At 48.4% G+C, this 12488-nt stretch overlaps 1 protein-coding gene and 1 long non-coding RNA gene across 2 annotated transcripts in view; one reads left to right on the forward strand and one right to left on the reverse strand.

Annotated features, from left to right (window-relative positions):
* Positions 1 to 678, reverse strand: part of LOC121815728 — a 3542-nt gene extending 2864 nt beyond the window's left edge. Inside the window, exon 1 of the long non-coding RNA XR_006055314.1 lies at positions 187 to 678. This is a non-coding gene — a long non-coding RNA (uncharacterized LOC121815728). The remainder of the gene's footprint in view (positions 1 to 186) is intronic.
* A 1444-nt stretch (positions 679 to 2122) lies between these two features.
* LOC121815721 overlaps positions 2123 to 12488 on the forward strand; it is a 10739-nt gene continuing 373 nt past the window's right edge. The window contains exons 1-2 of the mRNA XM_042227801.1: positions 2123 to 2521; positions 11708 to 12486. Coding sequence (XP_042083735.1) covers positions 11866 to 12486 — 621 coding nt within the window. The 5' untranslated portion in view covers positions 2123 to 2521; positions 11708 to 11865. The remainder of the gene's footprint in view (positions 2522 to 11707; positions 12487 to 12488) is intronic.

Here is a 12488-nt window from a genome sequence, read left to right on the forward strand (position 1 = left end):
AAGTAACTAAGTAATTAATTACTTTTGAAAATAAGTAATCAGTAAAGTAACGGGATTACTTTTTGGGGAAGTAATCGGTAATTAGTTACTGATTACTTTTTTCAAGTAACTTGACCAACATTGGTCCCCACAAGTATAGTAAATGTCCAATTCTTGGTCCCCACAAAGATATAAATACACACTTACACGACTATAAGTTTGTGGCAGCTTGAAGGACGGCGGCAGGCGCGGTCCACCTGAGAGACGAGCTGCTGTGGGGAGTCGGAGCTGCCGGTTTATCAGCAAACATTTTCCTTCCTGCGTCAGGCCGGCAGGAGATGATTAGAGAGCCTATTTCAGTCGCAGCCACTCGTCGTTCTGGGACCTGCGAGCTTGTGCTATCTGGGCTCTCGCTGTCTCGAAGTGGCAGGATGTGAAAATGTGCCACAGAAGAGGATCGTGCTCTCTGTCTGGAAGCTTCAGTCGTGGCTCGTACATGTACAAAGTTGACACACGTGCAGAAACGTGTTGATCGTTCTGTGGACACGCCCACGCTTTAACACACGCTCGTGTTCTTCTGTCGCCTTCGTCTGTGTTTGTCCTCTGAGATGTTTTCCATGCTGTGAGTCGCTGTCACACGGCACGGTGAGATCTAAAGGTAATCGGATTACTGTTGGTCATTAGTTTTCCTCTGAACAACCAAACTGTTTGTGCTTCAATAATTTGTGGATAAACTGTGTCACGTAGTTTTGGGTGCAGGAGGCTGCTCGAAGGTTCGGGGTTTGTGAGAGGACTGTGCACGTGACTCAAATATTATAAGAACTCACATTTAAAAATGTGTTTCGCTGAAAAACCGTTAGAATCTGAAGTTTGTGAGAAACAGACGCGTAACATCCTGTCACGCCCAAATTATGACTCCAGCTTTGAGAAGCTGACGCTTGCAGAACAGACGTGGTCGGCGAGGACAGGGTTGGTGAAATTAAGTGGTTTTATTGGCTTTACTGGGTCAGCTGATTGCTCAGTCAGCCATGTTGGATGTTTTGTTGCTGCAGGCTCTCGGTGCTGGTGTCTGCTGGATCATGCAGTGGAGTCTTGACGCGTGTTTGAACGTTTGGATGTTTTTGGTTTTTTGAGATGTGATAAAACTTTGCACTCGCACTTTGTTGGCATTTCTGAAATATGAAGTGACGCCGCCACAGTCCAGCCGGGCGCTACGGCCTCGTGAAACCGAACGATCATCTGTGTCCAGCAGACCGATAACTGAGAGTCACCCAGAACCTTCCTGCAGGTTGTAATAAAAACTCTTCACCTGCTGGAGTTTCGATTGTCTCTGCTGCCCCCACCCAAACAGAGCTGATGGAGGCTGACACCAGTAACTATCAGTGCTGGTGCTGCTTCTCCTTGGAGCTTCCTGCTGACGCTCTCATAGTCAGATCATGTTTGTAATGTTGTAAGAATGATGTTCTCTGTAAATCGTTCACTGGTTGGTGATTGTGACACACCTTATTTTACTGTTATCAGCCATAAATAGCTGCTAGTGAAAGTAGTGTGACGCTGCTCACATGCTGTCTGTGGATGCAGCTTCATGACTAAACCAGGTAGCTTTACCTGATAGTGTGTGTGTGTGTGTGTGTGTGTGTGTCATCTGCAGAGTTCTGTTAATAAGACGAATGCCCACCAATAGCAGCCCTGCGCTCGGATCAATTGGCAGGACGTGCATGACTAATTTAAATAATCACTTAGATCTGCTCTCCCATTGGCCCGTCCTCCCCCCCTCCCCCTCCTCTACATCAGATTACACAGGATACTTTTCCATTACTCTCACTGGCCTTTTTCCTCCAGCAGTCCCAAACCTTCCTCTCCGTCCTCCCCTCCAAAAAAAACACCTAACTCCTGTAACCAATAACAAGGAGGGGGCCCAGTGCTGCTTAGCAACAGCCAACCAAGCTGGAGGGGTCAGCACTGGACCCTCCCGTGTGTTTCAGGGTGGAGGCTGGACCTGACCGGGGTTGGGTTACCTGGCAGACACACTCACGCAACTTCTCTGTAAACATGGGACTGACTTTCCCTCCCACACCAGACCTTGGGGAAGGTGTGTGTGTCTGTGCGGGTGTGCATGTGTGTGCATGTGTGTGTGTGCGCGTGTGTGCCTGCCTCGCACATGTGCACTGTTTCTTGTTACTGCAGCACTGAGCAGCGTGCCTCTGCTCCAGAACCAAAAAGGGAGGTGTATCCCTCCCTCTCTCCCTCCCTCCGTCTCCTCCCTCCCCCTCTCGACCACCGTCACAGCCTGCGTAGCCTTCCCCGTTCGCTCACACACACAGCGGTGACGGGATAATACACAACGCATGAACGTACTGTGCAGCAGGACGAGTGTGTGAGGAGGAGGAGGGTGGTGTGTGTGTTTGAGGACAGTGTGAAGCGAACGAGCTGAAGGAGCTGAACGAGCTGAAGGAGCTGAACGAGCTGAAGGAGCTCCCACCATTCTTCTGTTTTTATGCTGGATGTGTTTTTGCAGCACTGCAGGCTGAGAAGGAGAAGAGTAAGTTAAAGCTGCGGCAACAGTGTGTGTGTGTGTGTGTGGGGCATTAGGTCTTGGAGCATGAGCAGTGTGTGCGCACTTTGAATTGTTGGCTGGTGCAAAATAAATGGATCCTGTAACATTAACTTGTGTCACAGTTAATCTTTTGCAGCCGGCTTCATTAGCTGTAAACTGTTAACTTCAGAGTAAATAAGCCGATGAAACACTTCTCGTGCTGTAATGAGTCTGATGATGGTATTTAAACTTCCTGCTGCAGCGTCCGCTCTTATGTAAAGTGGAGCTGCTGCACATGGATAAGCAACGGCCGACCGTGGAGACACGGAGGTGATGGCGTGCAGTCCTTCCTTTGGCGTCTGTGATGGTTTCCAGATGCTTTCAGAGGATCGTTCATGTAACTGAATCCTGTACAAATGTACACACAGCTGCAGCACAGACTCACAACTCTGCAGCCACCTCGGAGCCAGTCCAGGCCGATATTCCTGATGGCCGTCTTAACGAACGCGGATGGAGCCGTAACTTTCGTCTCCATGGTGACCGGGACATTTAAACCGCACAGATCGTCTCCAGTCTAACCTGATTAGATTTCCTTTAAAGAAAAACTCAAATTATTTAAACCGCTGAAGCGTTTTCCTGTAAATTATCCTTCACTGCATGCACAGCATCAAAACAACAAACTGCTTTGGCTCCTCCCACCAGAGCACTAAACAAACATGTTAATTCACATCATGGCAACAATAGTGCACTTACCTGTGTCTCTATGGTGATAACGGACCGGCGAGCATGATTGGTTCTTCTGTTCTCCGGCTGAGCTGATTGGCTCGTTGGGGGAAGCTTCGAGACGAGTGTTTGCATTGGTTCTTACCTGTGCAGGTAAACGTGAGGCCGACACCTGCAGTTACATTAATCATTATATGGTTTTAACCCTTTAAGGCCCCTCTGAGCGTTCTGAACATCAGCTAGCACAATAATCTTTGTGCTTGTGACATCAGAGGAGTCGTGCTTCCATAGCATGCATCCAGCTTGTCCAGGTCGCGGTTTCCTTCCACATATGGCTTTGCTGATCCGATCAGCTGTTCATAGCACTTCCTGCGCTGGAATAAACGTCAGCGCGAACTATTTCGTGTCCTGGAAGTGACGTCATTTTTCATGGGACACGTAGTTTTTATCCTGCAGGCCTTTCAAAGGTTCCCTGGTGTTTGTGAAAGTCGTGTTGGACTTCATGCTCTCCTGTACGGTTTCTGAGACGCTCAGAACTGAAACTGCTGGAAATCGTTTGTTTTGATGCTGTTTGTTTGCAAATTGTTTATAAACATTGGTCTATCTCAAAAATGAAACTATGAAGACACGATTTTGTGCAACTTTTTTGCATTTAGTCTTGAACTTTCTATAACTAGAAATGTGTTGAAAAAAAATTCAGTTTTTTTGTAGTTTTTTTTGCAATTTATGTAGTTAATATGGACGTAATGCCTACATGTTGTTATAATCTGCGATATAACAGTTGTATTGATCTATAACCACAAAACCTCTATCCGTCCCACACGTGGGAGATCAATCGATCGATCGAATAAAAGTTTTCATGATATGACAGTTGGAAGCCTCACAGGAGTCATGTGATGCCTCTCAGTGTAACAGACGTTGCCTCTGATAGGTTGGGTTATTACGCCTGCTGAGAGGAGCCGAGGCTTCGTGGTTCCCAGAGGACGCTGGGTCCGCTTCAGAACGCAGCGCCACATCTGCGTGTCAGAGCGAGGCCTCGTAGCAGCGGTTTGAAATATTAATGATGTCTGGAGAAGCTTGAAATGTGGAAAAATCGGGGAGATTCTCTGAGATCAGCCACAGAGGTGTTTGAGTCCTCCTGTGGGTGCCGTCAGCTTCAGGAACATTTGGTTCATGCAGTGGAAAAAAAACCACATCATGTGTGGGCATTTCTGACCATGTATGGACACGTCATGTGATCTGGGTCTGTATTTTTACCGATGGGAAGCTCTGCAGCTCTATTTCCAGAACAATCAGTCACTGGACTTCTAACAAAAATGTAATGGACTGAAATGAAAACGGCGACAGGAAGAACGGGCCTGCAGATGTAGGTGCTCGTTCGTTAGCACAGGTGTCCACGTGGAACCGTTTGTGTCACTGCGGTAATGAGGCAGCGTTTCCACGCCGACCCCATCAGCTGCGCAGGTATTGATCACTGAGCCCGCCCCGAAGGCCAGCTAGCTGGTTACATAGCAGCTCCATCCACACGCTGCTGTGTGACCTCTGGACCAGCCGTCATTAGACTGCCATCCAATCAGCTCGCAGCGCTCTCTCACCCTCGCTGTCCATTAAGTGTCAGGCTGATGAGAAGTCATCCTCATGCTGTTTCCCCTGAGAGGCTGTTCTGCTTACTGTGCTTCAGCTGGTTAATGCAGGGAAGTATAGTGACTGTTATGTCATCTGAACACACACACACACCTCTGCAGTGCCTGCAGTGTTTAGACAGCACCTCACACGCAGTCGAGCTCGTCTTCTCAGAATGACTAAGCACTCTCTTTATTTCTATGGTAACCACGTTCACTGTATCGTGTGTGTGTGTGTGTGTGTGTCTGCAGTGATGGCAGCTCTGTGCTGTAAGGTGATGCAGTGAGTGTGATGCTGCCAAGTGTTGCTATGAAGGAAAGGTGAGCCTGCTGCCTGTTAACGAGCTCTCTGATTGGCTCGGTGCCGGAGAAATGAGAGCAGAGCCGCAGTCGTTCCTGCACATCAGATGGTTTCAGTTTCAAATAAATCCTGCAGATGGCTCGGTTGGATTTTGTTGTTATTGAATCATCAGTAGATAAATCCCTTGCTGTCGTTTCACCTGTTGGGATGAAGGGAGGGCCGAGTATGAAGGCGAAGCTGTGGATTTGCTGCCACGAGGGCGCCGTGGGTACCCGCTGAGCGAATGACCTCGAGGATGCGATCTGCAAAAACGAGCTGAAGGGTGTCTCTGCTCAGCCAGCTCGGGCGGTTTAGGTATCGGACTGTAATGTGAAACCGCTCAGGTATCAGGTAGTCTAAGCAGCCTGAGACGTAACATCAGCCTGGAAACCAGACAAATCTAGGAGCTCATGTTTCATTGGCTCTGGCCCTGAATGTGTCCCCTCGTTTTCAGACAGATTTCCGTCTGGCTCCACCCTACGGTCTTTCTTTTTTCTTGGAAACTCAGATTATGTCATACTCTGTCCAGTTACAGCCTGAATTATTTAGCTGTGACAGTGAGAACAAAACCCCGGTGCACACCTGTCACAACCCTGATCTGCATTTAGGCCTCTGAATCGTTTAGTTTCACTTAGTTCTGCAAAATATTTGGACTGAATTTTTGCTTTGAGCTCCAAACCTGCAGTTCCTCTGACGCCCAGCAGAGGCAGCAGTGAGTCAGTCCCCCATGTTAAACATTTCCAGCAGAAATAGACACGTTTGCAGCCCGATACACAAACTGTTTGGTGTCATAGGAAGTTTACGTTATTAGGGGCGTGGCTTCTCTGACTGACAGGTAGATGGTGACACAGGTGGCTGTAGCTGCTAGCTGCCTGCTAAGCTTTTAAGCTAATTGTGCCTGAACTGGACTGTTTGTGCTCTTAGAGCCTTTTGGAGCATTTTAATGACGTCATGTGACCAATAACATGGCTGCTGTGAGGTTACTGTAGTAACAGAGTTAGAGAGCACTAATCAGCAGATATCTCTGGATGCAAAAAGCTAGCTACCATTAGCTAGGGATCCTGCTGCTTGGTAGGGTGAAAATAATCACATGCAAGCTTTTGTGAAACTTGCATCCAGCTGCGTGTGTGCGTGTGCGTGTGCGTGTGTGTGCGTGTGCGTGTGTGTGTGTGTGTGTGTGTGTGTGTGTGTGTGCTGCAGTCACTCTGACCTACAGGTCAGCAGTACACCCGTGCCTCTGACACCTCACCTGTTGTTGGTCATTGTCCTGTAGCGTACAGGTTCGTTTAATGTTTCCTTTTCAGAAGTAATTGATTACTCACAGAACTGGAGATCAAAGTAATCAGAGTATCAGGTTAGAAACAGTTTCTGAGCCCCTCGTGTTGCTGAACAGTGATTTCAGTGCAGTTCCTCCACAGGGCTGTTATGAAACGCTGCTGTGAGCTTCCTTCATGTTCTTCATGGTCCAGTGAAGCACAGTCGTCCCTCACAGAGCACAAATATTAACCGACTGCAGCGTCCTGCACTGAGCTCCTCTGCAGCACTCTGCAGGTCACAGCTCCTCACTTCAGTGTGTGTGCGCGCTCACAGTCCAATCAGCAGCCTGCATGATAGTTTAGTTCCTGAACTTGAACTGAACGATCAGCTGTAAACAATGGAGCCGACTGTTAGTCACCAACTGCTGCTAGTGCGGCGAGCTGCGGCTTGCACCGCCCACTCTGAGGTTGATCATCGGCTTCTTGTGGACGCTCAGACTGAGGCTCATTAAGGTGAAAAACCACAAAGAACGGAGGAAAAACCTATTTTTATTCCTGAGCAGCTTTGCATGAGTCACAGTTTAAAATGAACCGTGACTCACTCTGAGCTGTGAAATGCTCAGCATGGATGCCTGAAACGACCATATTAGGGATGTCCCCTCTTGATGACATCGTATAGATCCAAGAGTAGGAAAAAGAGTTTTTGGCTCAGAGGGATTCCTCACTCTTGAACACCGACTCAACGTGAACAGGAGGCGTGACAGAAAACAGGAAAAGTCATGTAGGCGGTGAGAGAACCTGCACCTAAAATCACAACAGACGAGCTTTTCCTTCACTAACCTGGAGGTTAAAGAACAGTCGGAGCACATTCGGTGCTAAAGCAGGCTTTGCAAACAATTGGATAAGCGTGCGCTCAACAAGGTGCTGAAGGAAGAGAAAAAGGAAGTGATGGCGCTCTCTTTTCCTGCCGTGACCTCGAACACCAGCGGCCTGTTTTTGTGGCGTCTGCAGAGGTTTGAGGACAAACGTGCAGAGGAAAGACGACAGATTTCCAGGTTCACGTGTTAAAACATTGTTTTGTTTTAACCCCAGGAGCTCGGGTTGGTTTCCATTCCATCATCTTTGTGTGGTTCATTGTGCAACGCTAAGAAATGATGAGTTAAACAAGCGGTCTCCCTCCTGCTGAGTGTTTCACATTCAGATCAGAGTGAGGTCAGCCTCCATCGCAGAAGCTGATTCATTCAGTGTTTGTGATTATTAGAGCCAACCAAAGAAACCCCTACATCAGGGTCTGCTGTGCTGCTGCCAGAAAGGCTGAGGGCTGTCCTTATGAACAAAACAAACACCCCCTGCTGAGCTGCTTTAAAAGCCTGAAAGGACAAGCAGAAGTCAGACGCAAAGCTGCACCCCTCGAGTTCAGACCGACTCGGAGGAGAATCAAGTTTTAAAAGTCCGTGTTGCTGGTCAAAAAAGTTTGTTTTTTTTCTGTTACTGCTGATAGAAATATGAGACTTTTACTAAACAAGAGCATGTGAGCAGACTGTAACAGATACTGCTCTGTTAAAAAGCAGAGCTGAGAGAAAGTAACAGTGGGGGCGGGGCCTAGAGCAGCACAGAGGAAAGTGCAGAGTCGAAGGCTGTAGCTGCTAGCTCACTGCTACGCTGCACCTCAGCGGGACCTCTGCACCGTGTTCGTGCTGTTGGAGCGTTTTTAATGACATCATCTGACCAATAACACGGCAGCTGTGTGGTTACTGTACTGACAGACGATCCAAGGAGGCGGAGCTCCAGTTTTCAGTGAAATTCTAGAATTTTATTTGGATGTTTCTGAGGAATAATTAGCAGCTGTCTGTGTGAGGTTCACATAGCTAAGCTAGCTAGCGTTAGCTAATAGTTATAAACAAGCACCAACGTTCACGCCAGAAGCAAATGGGTGACAACATGGTGGCTAATTCCATCTTTTATATACAGTCTTTGTAGTGTCCTCTCTTTTGAGCGTGGCGTCTGTTATTTCCTGTTACGACCCCACTCTCTCTAGAAGTAGTCTCATTTGTCTGTTAAATTTTTATTTTAAGTACATCTCTGCATGACATCCTTATTATGACGTATCCTTATTAACATTAAAGAAAAGAAACGTAGATCAACTTCAATCAAAGAATATCTTTAACATTTTTTTTGTCTGAAAATTTGTCTGAAATTTAAGAAAATAAAACCTTATTCAAACTAAAAACATTTGACTGACTTGAACCATCTGCTTCTGAATAATAAAATGAAAGAAACTCAATAAATGCATTTAAATTGATCAGCAACATTAAGTACAGGTCCTCAAAAACTCACACTCGGGCCTCCTCAAACACTTTAACCGAGTCAGTGAAGCCGAGCGCTACAGACGCACCGCCACACTTCCTCGTCTTAGCTTTCTGAGACTTTTGTTTCTTGAGGGTTTGCTTGCTGCACTTTGTCTCCTGCTCTGTGCTGTGTGTGCGCTCGCTCGGTGCAAAAAACCCTGCCACCTGCTGTAGTGGATGTGCAATTACACTTTATTCTAGCACAGCAAACCAAGCCCGTTCCCAGCGTCGGCATAATGTTTGTGATCTGTTGTAGATGCACTGCTGAGCAGGATTTACTACCCTACACTACTTCAGTGTACGTGATGTTAGCCGTGGATGCTGATCTGGGGTCTTTGGCTGCTTTCGTATAAACCTGTGTTGTGGAGCTCGTTGGGCTCCGGGTGCTGTTGATAAGGGCCACCCTGTGCTGCCAGAGCAGCTCTGGTAGGAATGATTTTGTAAAGCTGGAGTAAGACGCATAAAACACTTTGACTGTGTTCGGCTGTAACAGGTCAATAAAAATGGTTAAATCAGTGAATTTTGTGGATTTACTGATGCATGTTGATCCCCTCGTGGTCGCTGGGCGTCTTGTGCTGCTCGTTTCCTTTTCCACTCCATCCACTCTGGACTTAACCTGCTCGACAAGCGTAGCAGGGACCTTAGCTGAGATTAGCCCCATTATTCTCTCTCTCACACACACACACACACACACACACACACACACACACACACACACACACACACACACACACTGCCAGAGGCTGGTGGGGAAACTGATCCTAACAGGAGTGGATGAGTCGTTTGGTTGTCGGAGGAGAGCTCAGGAGCTTTCGGTTCAGTTTCGAGGCTTCGTGTCAGAGAGAGCGGCGTCTCGCTCTGATGGAGGACGGTTCCCTCTGTGCCTTTCCTTCTCTGCACGGAGAACAGTGCGGTCATCAGTTTGGATCATTAATTTCATTTGACTTTATCTGATAGTCAGAGTGAGGAGTGTCTGCAGTCTGAGTAAAGCTCTGAAATAAGGCTGAAATGAGCGGTCGTCAGGCTGTGTTTGAGTGCACGGTCTGCGATGGCCTGCGGGCATTCACTCTGTCAGAGCTGGGACAAACAACTCACCTGAAAGGAATTCATCACCACAAATCCATTTTTATGTGCACAGACGTGCAGTGAATGCACCAGGCGATCTAATGCGAGCTTGTAGTTTAGCTTGGAGTTTAAAAGATCCAGGATCAGCTGATCCTGCTTACACCGGTCAGTGTCTGAATCCAGCAAGCAGCAGTTTGGATGATGAGAGCATGATGCGCTTTATTCCTAACAACACGTGACACAAACAGTGCAAACGTGCAGCGTCAGCAGCGAGAGGCTGCTGCAGCTCTGACACAGGTGAGCGCAGGTGTCGGTCACTCTGCTGCTGGAGACGCTGAACCTTCCCAGAGTCTCTGATGTTCACAGCAGGTGAACTGCAGACACCTGAGAGAGGAAGTGAGGTGACGCTGACAGCGTCTGCCTGAGCTCAGCTCGTGCATTATGGAGGCGCAGAGACTGAAGGGATTAGGCAGCACAGGGCAAAGTGATGCACGTCTCAGCTCCGAGCTAATGACACATCAAAGCTATAAGAATAAAACATCTTTATCATAGTCGCAGGTAAGCAGAGAAGTCTGTCTCTGCCTTTTTGTCCTTTTAAACACAAACAGAGGGAAATGTTGTGAGTTCAGTGAGGAAGTGTTTCCTGCAGCAGCCTGACAGCGAGTGTTGCCCACAGGCTCTGCTGCCATTACCGGATAATGGAGCAGCAGCGCTGTCCTGGATCTGAGCGCCTTTATTAGCTGCTCCTCTTTCTTTGTCCCTGACACACACACAGACACACACACACACACACACACACACACACACACACATCTAATTGTGGGGACATCTAATTGAATGCTTTCCCTACCCACTTATCGCATCCCTCAGCCTGACCGTAACCTAACTGTGACCCTGACACTAAAACCACGTTCTGAGCCTCAAAAATACCTTCAAACTCGTGAGGACGGGCACTTTTTTTTCCCACAAGTATAGTAAACTTCCAAATTTTGGTCTCCACAAAGATTACATGGTAATTACATGAGTACATGGTAAACACACACACATGTAGGCAGAAACACAGACAGCAGGGCAGATTTTGGTGCGTGATGAACTTTGAAGGTGTTGCTCACCTGTCGGGGTTCTGACTCTGTCGTCTTTTTGCTGCAGTGATCAGTGCAGCCTGCAGAGGGCAGCCTTTCTCAACTTTCACTGCCCGTTGTTGCAGCAGCGGCAGTTTTAATGCACGCTCAGAGCTTTGCTTCCTGATTGGATGAATCCTGAGCACTTTTCTTCTGCCTGGTTCTTTGTGACAAACCTCTGGAAACCTCGTCTGTCAGGGAGAGACCGCTGTCATGCACGAGACGACGACGATGATGATGATGATGATGATGGTGGTGGTGGACAGGATAACTTCGTTGACTGATCAGTATATGAGATGTTTACCTGAAGCAGCAGCAGCTGATGTTTGTTTTCTTGTTTTCTGCGCAGGTTAAATGTTAGATGACGATGTGAAGACTTTCAAACTTGCTTCATGAGTGTCGAGCTGTTATTTGCTCGGTGACAATCTTTCACTTGATATCTGACCGGAGGATCAAAGCGGTAACGCCGTGATGCTTCTTACTGTCGGTGACCTCGCCGTCAATAAGATGATGCTGACAGGTGCAGAGGCAGCTTCTATGATTGCATTCACGTTCGTCCTGTTGAAAGTTTCGCTTCTTTGATTGTTGGCCGGAGTGTCGTTAGAAGGAATTTAGCCGATACTAACTTGCTGCTCTTCTTCAGCTCTGGTAATGATGAAGATTAGCTGCTGATGTTCGATCAGAGTCTAAACTGTAACTCTCTCTGTCTCCCTGCAGACTCTGGAACGTTTCCAGGTTCCTGAAAAATGTTTCAGAGCCATGATGTGAGGATCCGTCAGAGCAGTCGAGCCTTCGTGGAAGCGTTGGGGTGTGACTGTGTCGGTGGAAAGAGCGCAGCGCTGTGACGTCCTGACCGCGAACTTCCTGCCCTCGAGATGAGCGCCTCCGAGCCCGCTAACAGTGTCCCCGTCAGGGGCGCGGGCGGCATGAAGCTCCCTCTCCACAGTGCGGGAGACCACAACGGGAATGCTTTCCCAATTTCGTCTTCCTCCTCTTCCTCGTCCTGCCTCGGGGAGTCGTCTCCTGAGTCGCTGCGGAGTCTGAGCGGGGGCCGGACCGACAGCCCCCTGGACTACGACATGTTCGACGTTACCCTGACGACGGTGAAAACTGTGACTCTGAAGTCTGTCGTTTCAGACTGGGCGCCCGAGGAGGAGCGTAACCCGGGCGATGACGGTGACGACACCTCGTTGGGGAAATCTCAAACCGTGACGGAGTCCAACGACAACTCCGTGTCGGTTTACCTGGACGCCAACGGCGACGACTACCACCAGGACAGCTGGAACGACAACCTGACACTCGCCCGATCGCTGACAGGAAACGGCGGCCTCATCAACGAGGACGTCAGCAGTGGAAGCAGTAACGGGAGAAGGCGCAGCTCCTCACCTCCAGACTCGGACGCAACAGAAGTCCCTGCTGATGATGATGATGAAGAGGAGGCGTTGTTTGTGTCTGTGAGCTCTGATGTGGACGTGCAGAGAAGCAGTGCGATGATCGC

Source organism: Haplochromis burtoni, unplaced genomic scaffold (assembly GCF_018398535.1).
Source record: "Haplochromis burtoni strain Fernald_Lab_line unplaced genomic scaffold, NCSU_Asbu1 Contig_282, whole genome shotgun sequence".
Classification (NCBI taxonomy): Eukaryota; Metazoa; Chordata; class Actinopteri; order Cichliformes; family Cichlidae; genus Haplochromis; species Haplochromis burtoni.